Source organism: Barbatula barbatula (assembly GCF_947034865.1).
Source record: "Barbatula barbatula genome assembly, chromosome: 5".
Lineage (NCBI taxonomy): Eukaryota > Metazoa > Chordata > Actinopteri > Cypriniformes > Nemacheilidae > Barbatula > Barbatula barbatula.
Window position 1 is genome coordinate 13,193,755 of NC_136769.1, and position 26,214 is coordinate 13,219,968.

Sequence of the window (26,214 nt, forward strand, 5' to 3'; positions counted from 1 at the left end):
ATGTGTGTTTGTCTGTATGTTGTTCCTGTTTTCCCAAGATAAAACCCTTTTAATAGTGGCTAATCATCAAACACATAGAGCGTATGCAGCAGCAGTCGCACACTTAGAATCCTAATCAACTTTACATTTGTCCAGACAGTATGTCTGTATTTACATCAGTCCACCAGCTATATTTTTACTTTTTTCATTTTAATTACATTCTTTGCCTGTTTGTGAGGTGACCTTGGGTGTTTTGAAAGGCGCCATTAAATAAAATGCATCATTATTATTATATGACAATGCAACACAATCTCCTGGCAAAACCCAACTAATTTATGATGTGGCTCATTTTGGCTAATTCATAAGAATTTGTAGTATGATTTGCTCTTGAATTCTGTAATTATTTTCACGCCCTGATGTCATTCTTTAAAGAACACAAAAAGTTATATTTGTAATATGTCAATGGCCTTTATTATATTCAATATACTAAAAGGGAATGACTTGAAAATGAGTCAATGAAAAATGACTTTCTTATCTCTGGTTGCTCCTGGCTCATCATTGTGTTGGATATGCACTAGTGGGTAAGACAGCTGCAGTCCCTGTGACGTCAGCACAAGGAGTTGGAGAGTGAGAGAGAGCAGTTGATTTAAAGAGAGACTGCACACATTTTCTTTTTTTCATGTGCCTGTTGAATCGATGATATTAGACCATGTGGATGTGAGATGGCTACAGCATTGGGATGTGATATTGACCTAGACGGCAGTGTTAATATTTATGGGCCGTGATTCAGCAGGCTATGCCCAGAGAGATGGAGGAGTGGAGGAGAGGGCTGGAGGGGAAAGAGATCAATAAATTCTGCTCCTCATTTGCTCAGCCAGCGCACTGCATTAATGTTGCCTCTCCAGCAACTCAACAGATGGCACTGTTGCATTCCACAATGAGTGTGTATTACCGTTAATGTACAGTATGTCCTCTTAGGAGTATGCAAAATTTTATGTATTGTGCTTGCGATATGAACAGATTCATTATTAAAACATTAGCATATGCTGTATACATATTACACAACACATTTGAAGACTTTTATGTCACTACGTTGTAGTAGTTTTGCTTCTTAGTATTTTCAATTTAATTGCCTCCAAAGAGGCTACTAATTTGAGCTTTCTTAATTTAGAGCCCTTCAACATTGTAAACTATCTTGAGCTTGACATGAGCTAAGTTATCACCTGTGAGATATGACTGTTTTGGAAACAGCATTGCATCATCTGGGCTCCGAGTTTGCAGTCTCTTGGGCTGAAAATCTTTTCAGCAGACTTTCTGATGCACAGTAATGCACTCAGGTGGGCTTCTGTCACATAAATGGACTTGCATCTTGTGCATGGGCACGTTTGAAATGGTATATTAGTTATGCTACATTTGTAGTATGTATACATTGTACAGTATGTTAATTTTCTGTGCAGATTTAAAAGCTGGGTGAACTGGGCCAGACCAGCATCATCTTTCGAGGTGGTATAGCAAGTGTTGTAACTGGCCAACCAGAGGCTCAGCTGTATGTGATAAGATGACTGGTGACCCTGGCGTTGGATTCACACTGTGTTCTCTGAGAGGCCCAGGTGTTTTGCTTGTGGTGTATGTCCTGTGGGACCTAGTGGTCATCTTGTGTTGTAAGCACTGAAAGACACTTGACAATATGAAACTTGAATAAAAACTAAACGGCACATGCTAATTTTGACATGCGATATGGTGAGGTCATGTGATGACAATAGCACACTATGCACAATACAGTATCCGTATTCTTTTTGAACAGAGCCTCTGTGTCTATTCAAATGTATCTTCAAATACAAGCTAATAAAAGAGCTTCACGGATCTGCCCTCTGATCTGCGTGCATGTCTCTGTGCATATGCTAATCATTGCAATTCATTCTGACAATCAGGCTCAGGCAGTGAATGAAAAATGCTCTGTAAGATCTTTGAAAATAATGTGCATGCTTTTGACTGAGAATTTAATACATTTGATACATCCATTGAAATGTGCTTATTACATTTCATTACAGATTTTACAATCTCCCCCTGCTGTCTTATGGGTGTGTGTTATGGCTTAAACAACATTATGCGTAATGTCCTCACAATGTAGGAAAACATATTCTAGCCAGCTAAAAAAACGGCAGCCTAGTCCATCAGGAATTTTTATATCATTCAAACTAGTGGATACATTTTGTAGTGAAGCTGGTTCTGTTGGTTAAAGCCAAAAATATAAATTCTGTCTTTAGTGGTAGTGGACTTGCATTAGTTTTTAATCTGTAATAGAAGTGAATGTATACCGCTGTTGTTTGGTTACCAGCATTCTTTAAAATATCTTATTTTGTGTCCTGCAGAAAATAAAATTTATACAGGGAAAATTAAGACAGAATTTTCATTTTTAGGTGAACTATCACTTTATTGCGCTTGCAGGGTGGTAATAATATGAATACCAATCGAAATGTGTGTTTTTGCGCAAGGCTCTGAGATCTTGGCCAGTGGTCATATACTCTCTAGGTAGACAGTGTGGGCGATTACATCAGTGTATAAATTCCCAGAAGTTGCGGGTGTTCTTTGTACTTGACCATCACGAGAAGAAATATGATGGCCTTAATCCGTCATCCTTCAGCAGATTACAGTTGTCCGCACTCAATCTGTCTGAGTGCGACATGCAAAGAATTGTCAAATATCAGTTTTCTGTAACTGCTCTGTGGGCATTTGTGCATGCAAAGCTGGATTTCTAGTCCTAAAGGAGTAGCAGGTCAAGAGTTCTGCGTAAACAAATCATACCCAGATTGATTCTACTATGAATCAGCTTCAGAATGATAATACTGGATGCTCACTGCTGCGTCAGACATGACAACAGAAGTCTGACAATTTAAATAAGCATGCAGGTTTGGAAAGACATAATTTTGCTCAAGACTGGACTAACGTTTATGCGATGAACACACAGCAAGTGTATCAAGTGAGTCTGCCACAGTACTGATCCTGGACCTGTTCGAGATAAGTGAGTGATGTGGCAGACACGACCAAATACATATTGTGTCAGAACTACAAATCAATAGCTGGTGACAAATGAAGGAAGCATAGCTGAAGCATGTTGAGTGATGGTTTAGACAGTGGTGATTCACTAGAGATAGACTTGATGAATGTATTTCCTCTGAATGAAAGACTTTGAAATATGAAGTTGTAAACAACGTCATATTAAGGAAAGAGACAGAAGTTCTCATCTCTGTCATGAGGTATTTATTGTTGGTAGCGTGCCAGCTTGACTGATATAAAGTAATTGAATGAACGGGACACTGAAAAGATGTAGTTACCTGTGAAAAGACAGACCTCGAATGAAATGGATAAAACCATTTACAGTACACAAAAAATTACGATAAGTAAATAGATAACGACTTGAAAAAGGATTTTATTTGGGAAAAAAGTTATATCACTGGTAAGAGCCGGTAATGAAAACACCAATCAATACAATACAATACAATACAATCTAAAAGACAAGAAAAAACAACCAATAAAAAAGGTACATGTTTGACACTATTAATAAACGTAGCAGAAAACCAAGATTCTTTAATATTCAAACGTGTTTTTACAATTTATACAATTGCAGTTTCGTAATCCTGCTTGTTTAACAGATATTTACATTCCGCCCAGTTTAGGTTTTTAACATAAGCACGTGATAGAAATGTACATGTGTAAAATAAGCAGAATAATTCATTCCAGACCCCTGAATTAATAAAATGAATGCAAACGCATGGTGTAATGGATGGCAGAAATACTTTTAATAATTCAATGGTCGAGAGTCATTTATATCTTATTTATAGCCAAAAATATATATACTCTATATATATATATATATATATTTGTATATGTAGGTATATGTATATGTAAAATACATAGTATATGTATATGTAAAATAAGCAGAATAATTCATTCCAGACCCCTGAATTAATAAAAATGAATGCAAACGCATGGTGTAATGGATGGCAGAAATACTTTTAATAATTCAATGGTCGAGAGTCATTTATATCTTATTTATAGCCAAAAATATATATACTATATATATATATATATATATATATATATATTTGTATATATACTCTATATATGTATATATATTTGTATATATACTCTATATTTACCACTGTGGCGCAAAATATTTTTTTCATAATATAGTCCTTAACTGTAATTTTTATCCATCCAGAAAGGCATATAAACCCCAAAATATTAGATGAAGTAATAAAAAGGAGAAAAATATGTCAAATAATGTCCTTCTCAGATCTGCGTTCACATCATTTCCAGGACCAGAGAAGCGTCTGTTTTCATGCTTTCCTTGTCTACCTCCACAAATGAGGCTTTTGACTAGTTTTTTGCTATTTTCTAAACTGTCCTTCAGTTTAAGGTAAACACTTCAGCTTCTATAAATAGAAATGGATGGGCTGCCAAAACCTGTGTGCTTTATACAGGGTTATGATTGAAAGACGATAAATGCAAAAAAATGTGTAGCATTTCATAGCAATCAAAGAGAACTTTGATTACGTGTCTGTTATCTGGATGTAACCTTGCTGTCACAGCTGATGCCTAGAAAATGTAACAGACTTCAATGTGCTTAGAACTACATGGCTATAACTGGCACAAATTGTGCTGTACATTAACATTTAACATGAATAGAAAACATGCTTTATTTTGGTAAAGAGCGTTATATTTATATTACGTAAGAATTCAAGAATTAAGGAATTGGACATGCCAGAGTACAGACATCACAGGACGTCAGAGATGTTGAGCACAGTGAGAATATGATGGGTCAGACAGGGTGTTAAAGCCTTCCCTTCCTAACCAATAACTGATGAAACTGATTCACTGTGCTCAAAACAAAATAGAAGAATCCAAACATATCTATGGAGATTGGAGATGTATTTCTGCATTTTAATACATATTTAATTCAAAGCAGAACTTTTTCCAGCGTGCTGCATTGTCAGTATTGTCTGTAAATGGGGATTAATTAAGCCTTTTGCGTGATTCCATTTATTTTAGTCAACGCTGACATCGGCGAGTCGATTTTTATGCAAATGCAGTTGTCAATACTGAAACAAACACACGTCGAGTGCACGCACAAACATAACTTGGTAGATTTGTGTCCCCTCAGACAGAAACATGCATCTTGGTGTGACGTCTGTTCAAGTCCAGCATCCTTGCGAGTGATATTCCACAGAAACTGTGAAAGATGCCTTTGCCGAGCCTGGGGCGTCATAAAAGTGCCTTTCTGTCTTCCAGAGGCCGGCTCTTTTCAAAAGATAATCTGTGAATTATAAATTATTCACACCCTTCAATTATGTAATATCACAAAAAAGAAAGGATCCAAAAAGATAGCAGATTTTTGTCAGACTGCAGTATGCATGATGTTTGAGGTGATTGGCTGGAAGGACTTCAAGACGGTGAATACTAAGATTCAGGTCTATTTTTGTAAAACCAATTTTTTTTTTTATATAGATCCATATTTTTACTAGACATACTGAGGTGTTACACAATGTGTGTGTATTTTTTATTTATGTATTTACTTCCCTTTACTTCCTCTATCATGGCATGGCTAGACATCTTGCAAAGTATTGCATCCATGCCACGGTTCTCATATTTACATGAAACTACATAATTATATTTAAGAGGCTATTCATAAACAAGCTATGCTTTTGATTTATGAAGCTGAAAGCTGAACATTTATCACCACCACATGCATTTTAATATATTGAAGAGCAAAATATACTTTTAATGTGTACACATTAAAGGGTCTGTGTTTACCCATTATTTGTCATTTCATAGCAAATGTATACAAATGTTACATTTAGAGGAACAAATATTCCACACACATCAGCACAACAATCAAAACACTTTCATTAGCTCCTCACGAGCATAATGCCATAGCTGGGTCTTACTTGAGACGCCCGAATTACAACAATGCAGAAATGTCCTTCCCTTCAATCCTCACCAGAACCGCTTTAATGATCCGCTCTCTTAATCTTCATAAATATATTTTATGTGGTTGGGGTGTCAATTAATTAACATAAATTAATGTTACCAATTTTATCGTCTGCCAGAAAAACAACTGAATTGTAAAAGTGATACTTGCCTTAGAAAATTTAACACATATGAAAGAGTAATCGTGGAATTCCAATAACTCATCATCATCTGTTTATAAACAATGTTCTTTGATACGCAAAACACGTTCATATTCAATTATCACAGGAAAACTGTAATTAGATCATTAAATAATTCATAGCAATATTATGATTACTGATGGAAGAGTATTATTATAATTCCCATTTCATAAAACAGCATTGCTGAGAGTAGCTGTTATGCTGTACACACACATTCGCTACACTGTAATAATGGGGACAAGAATATTCATGCTATCCCTTCTGTCAGACCTGACATTTTAACACTTAGCAGTTGGAATGCAATTCTTTCTGCCTAAGTCAACACAAAAATAGCAATTTAGAATTTCAAACAAAAAGATGAAGGATATTGTTAGTAAAAATATATACATTCCCTTATTGGCATTTTATTATAAGCCACCCCTTTATGTTTGTTACTGAGATTTGGAAATATCTAGGCTAACTAATAAAACGCCTCAAAACAACCATTGGTTTTGATATGAGCCAGACCCTATTTTGAACTGATTATTTTCAACATTGCACATTTCATATAACTCAAAATTACTGTTGATCAAGCCGTGACAGTTTAAGATACCTGCCCAATGCCAGAATTCACTTTTACGTGTTTCCAAACAGAACCTACATCTCAATAGTCTACTTTCTTTTGTGGTTCTGAAGACTGTAAAGTTTCAGCGAATATTATACATTTCATCATCGGCTTCGGTTCCATGGGCACCCAAGATGTCTTGATGCTCTCAGATGTCTTGGTGGGAAGAGCATTGCATGAAGTTACAGAGGGAATGATAAGAAACATTGTACGTCTCTCTGGAGTATGTAATTATGAGTAATTATGAATAATGAATTAGGTTCTCATAGTGTCGCTGTTGTGCTGGGAGTGGGTGAAAGAGAGCTCTTCACTAAAAAGCTTTCATCACTTCTTCTGAGACTCTGCTGTCATGAGAAATGGCCACGGCTTTCATCAGTCTTTACGAACTGTACAGAACTCGGGCAGTTCTCTCTTTCGTATGCAATCCTGTTGCCCCGCTCTCTACTCTGCATGGGTGGCTTGAAGGTTTAGAACTATATATTTTTGTTTCGATTCAGGAGAGTTTGACTGTGTCTTTCCACATCTTGTTTTATGACTTAAACAATACAAGGAATGCCATGGTATTGGATATGTTTCTTGATAGGTTTTGTCGTGATCCTAGCCTTGTCTTGGTTGTGTGTACTGTATTGTTGTTGTCGAACTCGTGGGGAGCTGTTTTGACAGCTCCGCACGTGTTCGGTGTCTACGTCATTTGCCCCGCCCTCCGTGTCTCCGCTAGGCTTTCCCCGCACTGGGTTTCCATCACGATCACTTTACCACTCATTCATTCTCTCATGCCCCTTTAACTCGTTCCCTTTAGTGATTAATTAATCCTCACCTGTAGCTTGTCCCCGCTGTTTAGTTCCCCTCTATTTAGTCCCTCTTGTCCTGTCGTTCTTTTTCAGATCGTTGTATGTGTTACTTTCGTTCCTGGCTCCTCTTATCATCGTCTTAGTGAAAGTCATAGTCACAGTCCTGTTATTTCTTTTCTTAGCCTAGTCAAAGTCCTCGTAGTTCTGTTCTCTTGCTTTCAAGTTTTGTTTTTGTTTGCCCATTAGTTTGCGTTGACGCTCTGGACCTTCGTGCTTTGCACAGTGCTGGCTCATCTCCACTCAACCCGTATCTCTCGTTTGGCTGGCCGACGGGACGAGGTTTTCCCCGCCGTGCGCCTTTTCCGCATCTAGAACTTCTCCCGGTCTGGGTCTTCAAGCAGCTCTCCCGTGAGTGGCGTCGGGTCGAGTCATCTCCCCGCGGACTCCCGTGGTTTCTATGGATCCTCCGTTCCTGTTCTCCCGTAGTGGGTTTCGTGTTCTCCCGTAGGTCCCGACGGGTCGAGACCCCTCCCCGCCGGGCTTACGCGGTTGTGTCTCCAGGCTGGTGCCAGAGTGGATTATCTGCCTTGTACAATAAACATCTCTTGTTTGCCCTGCATCTGAGTCTCCGAATCTTCTTCCTCATCTCAGTGTCATGACAGGTTTGCAGAGATTTCGTAGAACAGAGAAAGCATGAAAGTACCGGGATGTGTTCTCGACATCAGGGATGCATTGAATGAGCGAAAACCTGCTTGAAGTCCCAGAAGTCACTGCGCCACCTCCATTCAAGTTCGTTCTAGAACAAGACCGGTGCCCTCGGGAACACGAATCCATTGTTTGCGTTCTTGGAATTGAGAAATGGCCCACGATTCAGTGAGTCATTCCTCAAGACACTTGTTCGTTCTTGAATAAATCAAGCGTTTTGACATATTGATTTAATGATTCATTGACTCAGTTAAAACATTGTCGCCTACTGGCCATTTTAGCCATTGTGCGCGTTTGCTGCGTGTCTACAACTAAAGACACGAAATGTGAATCGCCCCTGAGACAATAGTATTTTTTAGTCTCAGCAAATATTAAGGCACACTACAGTATTTGCTACAAGTTGTCTTATTAAGATAGTTAATAGTACAAAATATTGTAGTGTACATTAAATCAGTGTTGTAATACTGTAATATATTACAGTACAATACGGTTTACTATAGTAAGGTTCAAAGTTCCATTTTATTTATCGCCCATAGGAGAAAGTTTTCCTAGGCAGTCCAAAGTAAACCACAGCACATCAATTTTAAAAGTGTGATGTATACAAAAGTACCCTGGTATTACCACATGGTACCATTACTGCTATCTTAGTTGTCTTCTGTGTATTCTGATGTGTTCATTTATTCACTATTAACATACTGTAGTGCATGACATGAATAAAAGAGTCAGGAAGGTATGTTGTTAGACTGCAACCCGATCTTTTTTTGTTCATTTGCTCTCGCTCCCAGTGAACAGTCTGGCCCGTGGGAACTGACAGCTCTGGAGATGAACTCTGCTTCCAGTGTGCAGGTGAGGTGGAGAGAACCTCCTCTTTCTCACCGCTCACCTAATGAACTCTGGCATGAGCCGAATACCAACAATCTCATCAGAGGTGAGCAAAATATCACACTGCTCCAGTTGCATTTTTTTTATAACCATGTGTTTGTATTTCATTCTCTCCCGCACTGTTCGTCTTGAATGCGAATGATTTTCAGAATGATTCATTTTTCAGTTAGTAATTGGCTGGGCTCAAAATGGCATGATGTGTCATCGAATTAATGATACCCTTTGGTTATAATTATAAGTTATAATTATATTGGTTATAATTACTTTCAATTGCAAACTGAAGATATTATCAGAGTGTCTCATAACCTTGGCAAGTCTAAACTAAATTAGCAATAATGGTTCCTTTTCAAGACCTTGGGAGAAATAATGTTTTGGTGGTGTCTGTTTTTATTATCACTGTGGTTTTGCTTTGCTTTGGATTGTCTAAGCAGTAATGAAGTCAGTTTCATTGGCTCAGTTTTCATTTGCTGTTTAATCATTGACAGTCACTTTTTTTTTTTTTTTTTGTTTGACTTGGTTAAACACTTATGGAGACAGAAGGGTTTTATAGGCTTTAGTTACCTGGATTTCATTCAGGATATTTTCAGCATGTATTTACTTTAAACTCCTAGAAAGAGACTCACTTATAATCGCCATAAGAAAAAACAACGTGATGAGCAATTTCCCATCTGTAACCTGCTTAAATTGATCTAAATTGATCTAACACAGTATACACTGGGACTATAACATAAATGCAAAGAGGATTGTGTACACACCTGATGCAAGGAAAATTTTGATTATAGTATTCAGTTCTGGGGCTTTACACATCACTTCACTACTGTAGTTAATTCAAAATGATGGTTTTTCTTTCTTTTTTGTAAATGTGTTTCTTATTATTCAGTGTCAGACTTTTTATTTTGGGGTGAATGATCCCATTAAGAGACTGAGAGAGAAAATAATGTAGGTGTTGTCTACATGGTTCTAGTTTACGGTTCAGGGTTAAAAAACTTCTCTGCCCCGTCCCGAATTGTGTACTCGAGACAGAGAGAGGATGAGTTTATTTCAATACAGTATGTAACAGACAGGGCTGAGTACAGTCTTCATTCTCTCTTTCTTCAGTTTAATCGTCTTTCCTCAACAGTCTGCAGAGAGCTGAAAAAATTAAATATTTAGACGGCTATTTCAACAGGTTAGTTAACACTAAAACATTAATGTCCCCATAAGCCAGGGCCTGAGGAAAGATAAGGGGCCAAAAGATGGAGACTACATGGGAAGTAAGGCCTGGGGTCAAAATGAAACGATTTATATGGTCTTTAGATATTTCCTGTCAGATCTTTATAAAATTCTAACTACAAGTACAACAAAAACAACGTATGGGAGCCCGAGGCACAAAGTAAGGCGCGCTTAATTGTAACACGGATGATTTTCATAGTTACACAGGCTCGAGCAATTTGTGCTTTCACTCTTTTTCTCTCATTGCCAGATGACGATCATCTGTGAATTTTTTTAAAAGCTTTGGTGTATTTTCATAGTGGACAAAGAGGGTTTTGGTATGCAGCATAAAATTAAATTTCTTCATCATTTGTTTTTTTTCTATTTTTTATTTGGCCGTACTTTATATTATCTTAATCACTGTCTTGTTGCCTAACACATAGAATCATATTGAAATAGGTCAGCTAGTCCCAGCAACTGTTAACTAGGCTTTGGAAAAATGTGTTGCAATTAATCCCATTGTGTGAAAATTTATACAAAACAATGGGATGAAAACTGTCACGATCCTGTCCTTCCTTCCTTCCTTGTGGAAAATGTTCTTGTTAAAAGGTCATTTGTAGCAGAGACGTGTATGTTTGTTTTGTAAAAATCTGATTCATCAAGCTCAAATATTATTTGAGGGATTGAGCCATAACTAAAAATCATTACGTTCTAGCCTACTCTCCCCTATTGCATCTTTTCAACATTCTCTAATGTATTGTTACGTATATACAACCTTTATGCGGAGCAAGCCAATCTAAAAGGGAAAAATTTTAATACACAAGATTACATGAGCTGGGATGAATGTTTATGTAGCCGGCAGGGAAGTTTCGGCAATTTAAGTTTGTTTTGTTTTTTGTTTATTTTATAAAAACTCAGTTTTATGTCTGCCGGTTCCCGCATTCTTCCTTCCTTTATTGAACTTTGCTACAAACACAAAAGCAGATATTTTGAAGAATGTACAGCAAACGGTTCTGGGGGACTTTTAACTACATTTACTTTTTTCCTACTTTGGTAGTCAATGGGGTCCAAGAACGGTTTGGTTACAAGCATTTGTCCAAATATCTCTATATGTGTTCAACCAAACAAATACATTTATACAGATTTACAACAACCAGAGTGAGTAATTCATGACATTTTTGGATGAACTGTCCCATTAATTATTTTAATTGGTTTTCCTTCCATTGCTTCCACAAGTTGCTCTTTGGAAAATTTCCAGATCATGCTGTGATATAATGGATAGGATTTGGCAAAAACGAGTCCCTACCAGTTAGAGTGCATGCTGACATTATAGGAAAAATGAAAGTCTGAACATCAACATACATTATTCATTGCCAATTTTTGCTCAAAACAGTAGGACATACAATAAAGTGGAGTTAGGGAACAAGTGCACATACATAACCAAACAAAGTTAATAAACAGTCCTCCTATTTGATATAAATACAGATATTCATCCCATTATGTGTGTTTGCTGAAGCGTAAAAGTTACCCACACCACTGTCTGACTTCACATGTTTTTAAACTGTTTATTTACAAACAGATGTGAAAGCTCAAAGACAATCTGAAGCAGTGCAAATTTTATTTTTATAGATGTTTATTTGAGTGTAAAGTGATAGTTCACCTAATTAGAATGTGAAAAAATATAAAATAAATGATAAATAGAAACTATTTACAAATAGCAAGATAATACAGTACACTATGTGAATGGGTGACAGAGAAGTACATTAAATAAACATAGTTGTAAAAACAATGTTAGATGCAGATCAAAATACAACACTTAAGTCTTTGTCTATGGCATGAAATATTAAAGGGGCTAATGAGGTCTTCCCTGGTCTTCAGCACCAGAGAACATTCACCTCACCGCCCCCCAGGGGTTTTCTCCATCTGTTTCAAAGGTTACTGCTGGAACAAGTCAACCATGAATCAGCTTCGCTCTGACTCTCAGTTTCTGAAACTGTATGGCACCTATGATTCAAAACGTCTCGCAAGTCTGATTACAGTTCACAAACTCAGTTAACTGTGAATGTAAACTACAGTCATCGTTTTTTGGCCCCACATCTAGAATAGCTGTAACACTTTACAATATGGTTGTATTTGCATGAACTAACCGCTATCAATACTTCTACATCATTTATTTATCATCTTAGTTTGTTAATTTCAGCATTTACTAATACAGTTTTGATATATTAAATGTTGTATCTGTTATATACATATACAGTCTATATACAGTAGGCATGTTTATAAATATAATCAAACGCTATCTTGAAATGCACAAAGATCACATGCATTTTTTCTAAGTTCACTTGCATCTACTGTTTTTTTCTTTCCCTCTGTTGAGATGTTGGTGCATGTCTCAGCTCTTCATAAAGCCTATAGAGGTCTCTCTCTGATATGGCTGAATGATTTATCGGTCAGGTAATTCATAGGCACCGCTGTATTAGTCCCTTATCAATCATGCAATCTCACAACCTTTTAATTGCTTCATAATTATATGGACTTTGTGTGTTGACGACTTAATGTATCTCTGAAGAAACAAGCATGCTGTGTGAAGGATGGATCCATTGACACTAATGGTCTCACTGTGGCTCAAATGGTTGCATTATGTTCATTATCCACTAGATTTGGTGTGAATTCTGAAGTTACATTTAATGCATGTCTTTGGCAGATTTTATTTCTTTTTTTTAAAGAAAATATCAGAAAAAGACTGCATAATACTTTCATTAGTATATAATGATTAGACCTGTTCTCCAACAGTTGCATCCCTGTTTATCGATTATCTAATTATGGAAAAAGATAGTAAAGCAACCAAAATAAATAACACAAACAAGAAACTATGTAGAATACACACTAAAAATTATTCTGTGAGCTTAGTAAATATCACAAAAATATATTAACCTAATAAAATATTTTAAAATAATTTAACAGATTTTTTAGTGGGACATATAAAAAAAATCAGACGGTTTATTTCTCTAAAGTTTTGAGATATTATTTAAGTTTATTTAATGAAAAATCTAAGTATTTAATTAACAATTATATTTAATATACACTTAATATATTTGGTGAATTCCAATATAAATATTTGAGTTTCTTAGATGTACAAAACATATTTTACTCACATTTATTCAATTTAAAAGGTATATTTAATTGATTTCACAGATTAAAAATGTAATCCTTCGTTTTGATTGTAAAAAAGTTTTCAGGTAAAATCACATACATTTTTTTTAGAGTGCATGTACGGCATACAATAGCGATCTAACCATATACGTTTTGATATTATCTACATGAAATGACAACAACATCAGCAGCAGCTTTTTTCATTACAAATTTATTGCAAATATAGAAATAGATCTTTTGTACAGAATTTGTGGTGGAGAAAGTTTAGGATTTAATTATCAGCAAAATAAATGCAAACCACTTCACAGGGGCTTTTTTCTCACATTAATACAATTGTGTCCTTTTTGAGATCCATTCCATAGATTACAGAAAGAGGCAAATAAATATACAGCTGATATTTTTCAGAGTAAATAATTGATCAAGCTCTGTATAATTGCTGAAGTTGATTGAAAAGATTATGAAAAGTCCTGCATTTAAAAAAATCTGCTAGCAATATTATTGTGTGTAACTCACAATAACTGCTTTGAAAGTTGCCATGGAAAAGCTTTGGTTTCCACTTGCAAGTTTGTTTGAAATGTAAAATTAAAAAAACATCAAATGGTCATTAAATGTTTCTTCTGACTTATTTCTCTCACCTTAATATGTCTTTTGGGTCACAATCATCCATATTTGAATATTTCAAGACACCATTTTCATTGAAAAGCATCCCCTGATGATTGAAAAGCTTTTGGCAAGAGTTCTGAGATAGCTTGGCATTGTGGGTTGTAGACTTTTGGCCTTGAATAATCAATGCAGGTCTCCCAAGTCAGTCAGGCGAAACGTAGAATGACATCTTCCATAGAGAATACAGTCTTCCAAACAGACCATCTCTTACACTGCCTGTGTGTTTCAGCCATCAACTCTCAGAAATACTGAAGCGTGCTTTGCTGATGCTTGTTTCAGCACTGGTCCAATGAGCAGCCGTGCAAAGGAAAATATTTTTCTCTGATGTTTTCAGACGAAAGGGTTACCACAGGACACCTGCAAGGTTAATGCGCTAGATGGGCTGAATACACTCATTTATTGATCTAGAGTGTTTTGGGTGGCACTGAGTTCTGCAGTGGAGGAGCTGAATCATGCTACACTTTCTCACTTTTTTCACAAAACATCTGAGGTATGGAATAGAGCTAGGAATAGAGCTCTTTTTGGCACTAAACAAAACCGACTGATATACGTTTTTTTTTCTTGGCAACTGTGGCTTTGATTAGTCAGATTGTTTCTTAGTATGAAACTATAATAAGGGTTTGATTGACAGCTCAGAATTTGACCCCAGATGGAAGATCACCATTACACAGCCAAAAGGTGTAAAATAAAGCTCAGCGTGAACCCTCAAAAGATGAAACCTACTGAAAATATATGAATGCCTAGTTTTTGTTTTGTGTGCAACATGTTTCCACTTCAAAATACACAACAATATAATTCTTCTCTTGAAAAATATAGGAAATCATGCAAACATAATAATTTATTTCTTTTCTGCCACTTCCCACATTGTCAATATCTCTAAATAACTTGAAACATTGCATTACCAGCCCCACCCCAAATATAAATAAATAAATAAAACCAAGACAATTACTACTAGAACATCAGCTCATTGACAAAAACACCTTTTTATCTTTTTACAAAGTTTGTATTTCATAAATATATCTATTCTTCTAATATTTATGGTCCCAGTTGTCTTTAAACAGAAAATTAAAGTTGTGAAAGGACGGCTGAAATAAAGCGAAAAAAGAAGACATAAGCTAGAAATTGTCGTGAACTGTGTGGGACAGGTGAAAGCTCAAAGATGCACATCGGCATGTGAACATAAATAGAGGCTCAATAGTCTGGAGGGAATGAAACACAAAAGGTCATTGTCAACCTTCTGCACATGAGGTTCAGCAGAACACATTACTTGTACTGTTAAAAAATAAAATAAACTTGAGTAGATTCCTACACCATGAAAAATCATCACCTCCATGAACACCTACGAATGTCTTCACACTTGTGCCTTAAGCTTGATATATAAATAGACATAAATGTGTATTTAGTAAATCTTTTGTTCTTTAGTAAACGCATTAAATAATGCATGAGAATCAAGGTAGTGTCGGTTAATTGAGATATTAGACAAAGGGAGAATGAAGGGGGATAAAACAGTCCTCAGGATTAACCGTCATGGGTCCCTAGTGTTAATAGCTGGGAAAATCCTTGCTAGCTCCTTTAATGACCTGATTCTCGATTCTCACATGTCTGTTAAGCGATTCTCGCTATTGAATACAGAATTGAGAAAGTCACTTATATTTGAGATTTGACAAATTTTAATTAAAGTAGCAAACAGGATGTAGTACTATAACTATTTTTTGTAGCATTAAAACAAAAAGGTCCATATATGATTTGCCAACATAAAGTCATCCAAAGGTGCCCAAAATCAATATATATACAATAGACTTTTTTTAAATTGATCTGAAATACTTTGTGACTCTGTCTGTTAAAACCCAGCTCATAGTTTTTTTGATTATATAAAATCATCCTACATCATTAAAAGAACATTAACATTGTCATCTTTAGCATTGATTGTAAAAGGCCATTTCAGATTGAAATCAAAGTGAAATGAATGGAAATTAAACTTTGATGCTCATTATCTCATCAGAATGAGACTTTTGTCTGTATTCACAAAAAGTGCAATTATTTTTCTGTGTAGGATACAAACACGCAAATACGCCATATTCTAAACTTCAATCATTTAAGGTTATTTCATCATTCAGTCCCTCTTTCATATAATCCTCCCTTACCTTCGAAACATTCATCGAGATTTTGCATGTCGATCAATTGTTCACAGCTTCTGTCATTATCAGGTTGAAGCAGTTTGCTCACTCCATTCTATTCTCTCTCAAAATACTCGCACACGCTTGTTTTACCATCTCCAGCCCTGATTTACTGTCTCTCTCTGATCTTCAGTGTTTAATGTGCTTTTCATCCTAGCGCCGTTCTCCATCTCATTCTGATGAGCGTTAACTGCACATCTTCACTCCTTTATTCCCGATCTACATGCTCTCCATCGGTCTAATATAAAGATTTCTGCTGTAATTAGGTTATGAAAGCCCCTGGGCCCAGTGTTGGAGAATCACAGCGATCTGCCCTTTAATTGTCTTTTCTGGTTGTAAACCATTCAGGTTCTCTATCCTACTTTATAACACCCAGTGCCAGCAAAACGACAGAATTCTGAGGACTGCAAACAAGAAAACAAGCAGGACAAAACATGCCCGCTTGGCAACATGCTGCTCTTCTAAGCAAAGATGCGAAAAACGACTGAAAGCTTCATAAGGAGATTTATCCTGACTCGAAAACCCTCGAGTGATTTACTCCAGGCTGAACAAAGACTGGCCAGGCCAATGAGGAGGCCGTTCAAACATTAACATGCATTGAGAGTGACAGTGTGCTGTAATCATTTGCTCCAATGCTTCATGGATTTAGTTGTAAAAGGAGACAACAATAAATGGAATGAAACTATGAAACAATATTTGGTCTTGAGTAATTATGAGTCTAGCGGTTGCGTTCATGTAAATTTTTTTACTTTGAAATACTGTATGTTCATTGCATGACAATGAATATGTAAACCTTTGAACTCAAAACAACCTCATGGAAAATAATGAACAAGGGATTTGAAATATTAAAGAACTCTTAACTTTTAGTTAATTTCCTCCAAAACGTTTCCCATTGGCCATGTAAAGGGTGAAAATCTCATCTCAAAGCATCAAATCAAATCTGTTTTGCTTTCTACAAGACAATCTGTTTCTATAGTGTCTAATACTAAGAGGATGCTAAAGAGCTTAAAACGAGTAAAAACTGCTCTGGAAGAGTAATCCACTTTACGCTCTGTGTAATATTGCTGAAAGCTGACAATGATTAATTTCAAAGTATTTTTTCTCGGTAAAACTAACTTCCTTAACCTAAGTATAGAGAAAGGGCCTCCAGCTGCTTAATAGCATTAGTTTGGGTGAAGAAGCAAAAAGACCATGTAGTTTTCTACTCTGAAATTATATCATGGCCACCATAGAGCACATCGTTCACCATTAACATAAAAGTAGACAAAGGAATTGTTGTCACATGATTAAATGTTGAATTTATAACATGAAATCATGTTGAGAGCGAATTGTAAAGCAGGAAAATCACGAACACTGCAAACACACAGCAAAGGATTCAAACATGCATTATTCAACTTCTGGAAAACAGCAGAAATAAAACTCTTATTCTAACCACCCACTGCCATCAAGTTAACATGGGAAGAAAATACCATTACCTTTAAAAGGATTATTTGTATATTTTATATAGTAAACATATTAGTTAACAAACATGTCCTTTGTTTGAGCTGGGTTATCATCTATGATTTGTCAAGCAAAGATTTATAGGCAAATTAAAGAAATAGCGAGCAGATTATAAACAAATAAAGCCAGTTGATGATTATAATACAGGGAGTCATTAAGGTCTGATAATACAAAAGATTTGAGACCTTAACTTGAAATAAATAGGTTTGCTTGTTAAGCCTGAACGAAAACACTGAAAGAATTTGAAATAAGATTGTGAGATTGCCCTTGAGCAGGAGAACAGAGAGAAGATCCACAATCTTACTCCTCCAGCAAAGAACTATAAATAAAACATTAACTATACATTTTCTTAAACAATTAATATATAATAGAAAACCTCATACAGGTCCCATGCCCACTGTTTCCTTAAATCTTTCTTGTTAAGCAACCTTCAGTCAATAGCAAAAATGAATGGCAAGCATTTGTACAGGAAAGCATTTTCTTTTCTCTTTACATTTGACGCTTTTGTCAATCAGGCACGATACAAAAACAATTCTAAAAACACATACAGTAGTTGGGCATCACATTGTTCTGTTATAAAAACAAACAGTCTTAATGGAGAGTTTGTGTTTCATTCCTTAAGATCAATCCAAATGGTTTTAAAATCCAGTTCAGTAAGGAGTTTGTCACAGTAAGCCTCCGGTAGCAGTCATTCATGGGTCCATTTCAGTTTCCCCAGAATGGTTTGTCCAGCTAGGGTTCACTCTACTGTAAATTATCTGTATGTAATGTCAATGACAGTGCACTGAGAATCTACACTATATAATGTGTTATAGCTGATGCTGGTCCCTCATATTTGAACCATCAAGGTTCCTGTAAACTAGCATTCGACATTGTATCACCTGATTCCTGACTAAAACATCCATTTCAGACTGAAACAAGATTTCTTGGACTGAAATCTTAAAAACCCAGAAGGAGAGCACAAAGAGACATCATGCCTGAGTGTATGTCTAATGTTGGCAGGCACCTTCATGTTTTATAATAAAAAAACTTGATCTAATCAAGGGATATGATGGAACATGAACATGCATTTGACAACAAAAGCCCTATGAATATGAAAAAAGACAAAACTAGAACGTTTGATTCCTGCAAACAATGGACCCTATTACTGAAGGCACAAAAATACCTGATGTGGAACACAGAGGTCCTTTTGAAAAACCATATGTACAAGGATTTCCTCTTTTAAAAACGCTTCCCCAGGTGTCATATCAAGCTAACCTGCTCATAACACAGTGCTGTGAACATGCTCAAAGGCGTAAGCCAAAGTTATGCCGTATATTAAAGGAGGAATTTCAGATTTAGATTTCATTACCAAGTAAAAACCATTAATTTATTTTTATTGGCCTGTTGGATGCACCAACTTCTGAGAGAGCAATGTAAACGCATGTATATTTTCCCACAGTGCCACTAATCAAATATTTTGGTTAATTGGTCCATGAAACTATAGGTTGAATGTGTTTGCTGAGAGATGAGGAGAGTGATCTCTTTTAATCAAATTGGAGGTCTTTGCTGTTTATCCCAGTTCACTAAATGATACAGCCATGGTTAATTGCCAATTAGTTAGTCTAATCTAACCGGACACAAATAAAATCATGGCTGATAAAGGTGCTGCAGTTAATAATATTGGTAATTTTAACAACAAATCAGCATTAATATTATATCACTGTATAAAATTAAATCCCGATAAGATCTACAACCCGAATTCCGGAAAAGTTGGGACGTTTTTAAAATTTGAAAAAAATGAAAACTAAAGGAATTTCAAATCACATGAGCCAATATTTTATTCACAATAGAACATAGATAACATAGCAAATGTTTAAACTGAGAAAATGTACACTTTTATCCACTAAATTACCTCATTTAAAATGTTATGCCTGCTACAGGTTTAAAAAAAGTTGGGACGGGGGCAACAAATGGGTAAAAAAGCAAGCAGTTTTGAAAAGATTCCGTTGGGAGAACATCTAGTCACTAATTAAGTTAAGTGATATCAGTTCTCTAACATGATTAGCTATAAAAGGGCTGTCTTAGAAGCAGAGTCTCTCAAAAGTAAAGATGGGCAGAGGCTCTCCAATCTGTGATAGACTGCGTAAAAAGATTGTGGAATACTTTTAAAACAATGTTCCTCAACGTCAAAGTGCAAAGGCTTTGCAATTCTCATCATCTACAGGGCATAACATCATCAAAAGATTCAGAGAAACTGGAGAAATCTCTGTGCGTAAGGGACAAGGCCGGAGACCTTTATTGGATGCCCGTGGTCTTCGGGCCCTCAGACGACACAGCATCACTCATCGGCATGATTGTGTCAATGACATTACGAAATGGGCCCAGGAATACTTCCAGAAACCACTGTTGGTAAACACAATCTGCCGTGCCATCAGCAGATGCCAACTAAAGCTCTATCATGCAAAAAGGAAGCCATATGTGAACATGGTCCAGAAGCGCCGTCGTGTCCGGTGGGCCAAGGCTCATTTAAAATGGAATATTTCAAAGTGGAATAGTGTTCTATGGTCAGACGAGTCCAAATTTGACATTCTTGTTGGAAATCACGGACGCTCTTTCTTCCGGACTAAAGAGAAGGGAGACCTTCCAGCGTGTTTTCAGTGTTCAGATCAAAAGCCAGCATCTCTGATGGTATGGGGGTGCATAAGAGCATCATTATGGGCAGCTTGCATGTTTTGGAAGGGTCTGTGAAAGGTATATAAAGGTTTTCGAACAACATATGCTTCCCTCCAAATTACGTCTATTTCAGGGAAGGCCTTGTGCAGGACAATGTAAAACCACATACTGCAGCTATTACAACAGCATAGCTTCGTCGTAGAATAGTCCGGGTAGAGTCTGAATTGGCCTGCCTGTAGAACATTTGGCGCATCATTAAACGAAAAATGCGTCAAAGACGACCACAAACTCTTCAGCTCTTCATCTGGAAACCTATATAAGGCAAGAATGGGACCAAATTCCAACACCACAACTCCAGCAAATCATAGCCTCAATGCCCAGACGTCTTCAAACTGTTTTGAAAAGAAAAGGAGATGCTACACTATGGTAAACATGCCCCCGTCCCAACTTTTTTGAGACCTGTAGCAGGCATTCAATTTTAAATGAGCTAATTTAGTGGATTAAAGTGTAACATTTCTCTGTTTAAACATTTGCTATGTTATCTATGTTCTATTGTGAATAAAATATTGGCTCATGTGATTTTAAATTCCTTTAGCTTTCATTTTATTCTAATAAAAAAAATGTCCCAACTTTTCTGGAACTCGGGTTATGTAAATATATATTGATATGTAGCGCATCAGATGCTTGAACCTTGAAATTCAAGGACTATAAATGCTCAAAAGATTAAAAAAATGGAAATTACTATATTATCATGAAAAATAATAAAGACCCAGCTATAAACAAGAGTCATATTGTTTCATTTTAAAGCCCCACAACAGGGTCTAGGTCATTTTGCCCTTTGGGTGTGTCAGCTGTCAGCAACAGACTTACAAAAGCCAATTAATGAACTAAACAAATGGACCCTGGACCAAAAGAACCAAATACATAAACCTGCGCTGCCAACTTTGTGCTCCTGCTGTGACACATGTGACAAGGTAACCTCTGATAAAATAATGCATGAGAGGAACAGACTGAGCTTCAAACCCATCTATGCATTTTCACTGACCCTGATAAATCGAGTATTTTCTCGAGCACCCCATGCACTATTTATGTCATTCTGCAGTGCCCTGCAAGTGGCCGCAAACACGTCTGCCTATTCCAAAGCTCCCCTGGGAGTGTCTTCTGTTTTTATTTTATTATCTGTTCTTTCCCTCTTTTATTTTTCACATGCGGATTACTATTGAAATGTAAATTCGGCTGTCCTGCACACAGTTAGTGGAATACGGTAGGGGGATACTGCTTTTGACAGGTTTGTCGAAAATCAGCACATCGTTTTACCCTTTACACACATACACACATATACTATATTCATTTGCCTACTGGGACATACAACAATGGCAAACAAATGTAACGTCTTGTGATTTAAGGGAGAATATAAACAGATATCCTTACTCAGGCTAAGACTTATGGTATTACTGATGATATGAAAAAGAAATACACAGATGAGTAAAACTTTGTCAATTATTGACAACTGAAATGCCATCTTCACAAATATGAAAACTGTCCAATCTGAAATTAGACCTCTGAGAATTTGATCTGATGTTTTTAGTGTTTTATCAGGCTCTCTTACTCTCTCTGGTTTGCCGATGACTCATGCTGTACAAAATCAGATTAAAGCAACTTGTCCTAAAGCCCTGACAAACACAACTCTGTCTTGCACACTGCAGCTATAACCGAACGTCCTCGTTACAGTTGCTCTTCCGGTTAATCATGCAGTGAAGGAGACCTGCGATGTGTATCCGTGCATTTCCACACATTACAGCTTCTGCTGTGCTGACACACCCTTCCAGTAGTCAAGAATGTCATGCAAGTCCTCCCCCTTGGCAAACTGGACCTTTTTACGTAGGGCGTTTCCGGCCGTGACGTAACAGGATTCTTCACGTGGGCCCTTTCGGTTGGGACGGAAGCGCTCCCAGATCCGCAAGGGGCTCTCAGAGGAGTACTCTGGACTAGAGGAGTACCCAGAGTAATTGTGGTGTCGGGGAGAGAGCTGAGAGTAAGAGGCAGCGTCTCTTTTGGTGCGCGACAAAGGCTTCAGGAAAGACACCCTCTGTGCCGGGGAGTCATGAGAGCCCTCATAGTAAAGAGCGGGGACGGAATGACGATGCTCTGCACAGTGGTAGTCAGGGTGCACCTGTAGGTGCTGCTGTAGTACCATCCCATCTACAGTTCCGCCATCTATGCTACAGCCCCCAACTCCACCACCGCATACTAACGGGAGCCTCTCCAGGGGCTCACCACAACCCACAGGGCTATCTGGATACTGGCAGGGGTCTGGGCTAAGGGGCTCTGGAACATCCAGGCTGTAAACACGACCTCCTTTCCCACTGGATGGGCGGCAGTGCCTCTTTGAAGCAGAGACAATTACGGCCGCGTCTGCACTCATTTGTCTTTGAATGGGCCTTACTGCGGTCGCTGGGGGAGGAGGGCGGTATGGTGGTGACATAAAGCCACCTCCTGTGATCCCAGGTCTTTCAGAAAGGGGAGCTGTGAAGGGAAGTGGAGGTGGTGCAGGGATCTTTGGGGATGGCAGGACATGGCATGATTCATTGATGCTAGTAGAGTTGGGAATAAGACCTCTGGTCAAGGAGGAGCTGGAGGTAGGTGGGGGAGAGGTGGGACCACTTGTTGTGGTAGAAGTGGTAGATGCTGCAACACAGTCCAACTTGAGTGCATCTATGCAGTTGTTGATTATCTGGTTGACCTTGTCCACTTCCATGGCAATAGTTGAAATCTCTGAAGCTGATCCTCGGCCATCGTCGTCAGAATCATCACCCAGGTCACTTCCATCATCCTCCCTGAAGTCTTCTTCTCGCAAACCATGTACCACAGTGCCATCTCTGCCCCTGTCATCTCCAATAGCAGATGTCCTTATGTCCATGTAGTTTCCTTTAGTGGCTATGGCTTCAGAGAAGGCAGTAGCCATCTTTTCTACTTGAGGGATGGAGGACAGGCGTGACGAGCTAGTGTTGGCCGAACCGTGGCCAAGCATTGCAGAGCTGGAAGAGGAGGACATGGCTAGTTTGCCGTGGTGATGCTGATGATGGCTCTGCTCATGGAGTTTTTGAACAGCTGCAGGATCATTTGCAACCGCAGCTGCCACCTCTGGTCCGTAACGCATTTCCAAGATGGTTTTCTTTACACAGATGGATTTCTCTTTCTCTTCTCGTCTACGGCGTCTTCGCAAGCAGTAGTAGACAAAGCCGAGCACAATGAGCATTCCAAAGAGGCAGCCCACTATGGTCATGATGTAATGAGTGGTGGTGGAAGGTGGGGGCACCAGGTCATCTGGGTTAGGGGCTCGGGTGGAAAAGTATAGACATGTATGGTTGTAACGCTGCGAGTTACGTATGGACGCCACACAAAATGTGTAATTGGTGTTTGGTTTAAGTTTATCAAGTGTGATCAGCTCCTTTTTATTCTTCAAGTTCATCACATCTGACACAAAGCTCTGATTGTACTGCACGAGGATGTACATTTTGCTGTACGGCTTCGGGATCTGAATAAGAAGAGATGCAGAGCAAAGAGACACATGCTGCAGTTTGATGCTGGGGCTAAATGCATTGTCAGAAGAGGAAGTTGTCGGCTGATGGTATGGCCCGAAGTGGTCAAAGATGCTAGGTTCCATGCCGGACACTTCAGGTTCGGATGGCAGGCACACTGAGGAAAGAATGTTACGGGCACTGTGCCCATGACTTCCGCCAGGACTCAGCAATGGATAACCACACAGCTCTTGTGGGGTCTCACATTGAAGTCGATCATAAGTGTGTGTGACATTATTAAAGGCCTCCAACCAGATGAGAAAGCTGTACAACTCACAGCTGCAATGGAAAGGGTTCCCTGCAAGCTCACATCCCATCAGTCTGCTCAACACGGTGAAGGTGGATGGGTCCAACCTGGCTAGCTTGTTCGATGACAGGTCCAGGTTGCTGAGACTGGGGCATTCCCAGAATGCATTAGTGGAAATAACCTCTATCAAGTTGTGCTGCAAGAAAAGACACTGCATGCGTCCCAGACCTCGCAACAGGCCTTCGGTCAGGTTGGTAAGTTTGTTATATCCGAGTTGCAGCACCTGCAAATTTGCGTGGCTTGCAAAAGCACCATCTTCGATGTAGGAGATCTCATTCTTGGTTAGGTTGAGGTCAGTCAGGTTTGTGAAACGACTCAGGGAGGTGAAAAAAATGGCTTTGATCTTGTTCTCATTAAGCCGCAAGTCATGTACTGTGTTGTTGATGTGCTGTGGGATTGTCTCATATGGTGGTTGGTTCTGGCTGCAGATGGCCAACCACACATAACCCTTATCCCCCTCGATGAGCCAGCAGTCACCTCTGACCAATGCTGGCTGGCATAAGAGCAAGGAAAAGGAAAATAAGAGGAAGGTGGTAAAGGGAGGAAGTGCAGTCAATTTGCTCTTCATAATGGGAGATGAAGGAAGGGGGTGTTTAAAAACAAAGTGGAGGCTGGATTTGTTAGTGGAAGTATGCAAAATATTCTTCACACATGGAATTGTTCCTGGGCTGTCAAAGATGTAGGGTTGTCATGGTTTTTCCTCATTTTATCATTTCCCTTTCATGTTTGATATAGCTGCATTGCTGCATGATGCATCTTTGACATTGAGCTTGAATTGGTGGACAGCTTCTTCGTCAAATCTGCCAAAAGAAAGAGAATACATATGAGTGAAATCAAACATTAAAGTTGAGAAATCTTAAAATCATCTAAGTTTGCTATGCACATAATGCAAGTTTGTTCATGTATGAATATGAGACAATTTTCTAACAAATAACTTATTTGTTAATTTGTAACAAGTTAACTTAACTTGAAAATATCCCAAAAATGAAAACTTTGTTTACCCCCCTACAAGTTGTTTCAAATCTGGATACATTTATTTGGAGTTAATTCAACAGTACTGTATATTACTTTGAAAAACAATCTTCAGTGGCCTCAAAATAAAATCCTGGTTGTAAAATCGGTCGGAGCAAGTCCACTAATAAACCCACTCCGCTATGAAGGCCAAGGTTGTGAAACAATTCTTTGACACATATACTGTAGCTCAAAGCTCCCTTGCCTTTCTCTTTGTCCCCCTTTAAACTCTGCCTGGAGTATATTTTCTCTTTGTTTGCCTTTTATACTAACTGTTCATCATTCTGCATTCTTACAGACACTCAATTTGTTACATAAATGCTTATTTGGCTCATTCTGGTATAAAAACCCATCCTAAGAATAATTCAAGATCATCTGCTATTGTTTTTAGATTACTACCAAGTCTCGGTGCAGCGAGTGCCAAATTTGAACAAAACAATGAGAATTGAAATGAAACGTGAAATCACAATCACAGCGCTATCACAGGCAACATTGGCAGTCTGATCATATCTATCTTGATGCCCCTCCACATTCTCTCACTCGCTCTCTTCCTCAGCCCACCAGAGATGTGATCTGGTTTGGTGCTCCACTTAGTGAAGCCCAAAGGAAGCTTTAATTAGAGCTGGGGCTAAGGCACAGAGGTGCATCCCAATGAGAGAGGTTGAAATAAATAAAGACCTATGGCATAACCTCAGTAGGCTAAAAGGTGCTTGTTTATTTCAGACTTAATATCTTTACACCATAAGATATAGATTGATCGCACACAAAGTGTTTCTCTTCTTTATTCATTATTTCATGCAGTAGTCAGAGCAACAGACAGATTGGCACCTGGGCTAAACTTGGAA

At 38.0% G+C, this 26,214-nt stretch overlaps 1 protein-coding gene across 1 annotated transcript; it reads right to left on the minus strand.

Annotated features, from left to right (window-relative positions):
• Nucleotides 1-22,265: 22,265 nt before the first annotated feature.
• On the minus strand, nt 22,266-24,926 carry elfn2b (extracellular leucine-rich repeat and fibronectin type III domain containing 2b; the record flags this gene model as incomplete). Its single annotated transcript, XM_079457742.1, has 1 exon — nt 22,266-24,926. The coding sequence occupies one exon, from the start codon at nt 24,924-24,926 to the stop codon at nt 22,266-22,268; it is 2,661 nt and encodes an 886-aa protein (XP_079313868.1).
• Nucleotides 24,927-26,214: the final 1,288 nt, after the last annotated feature.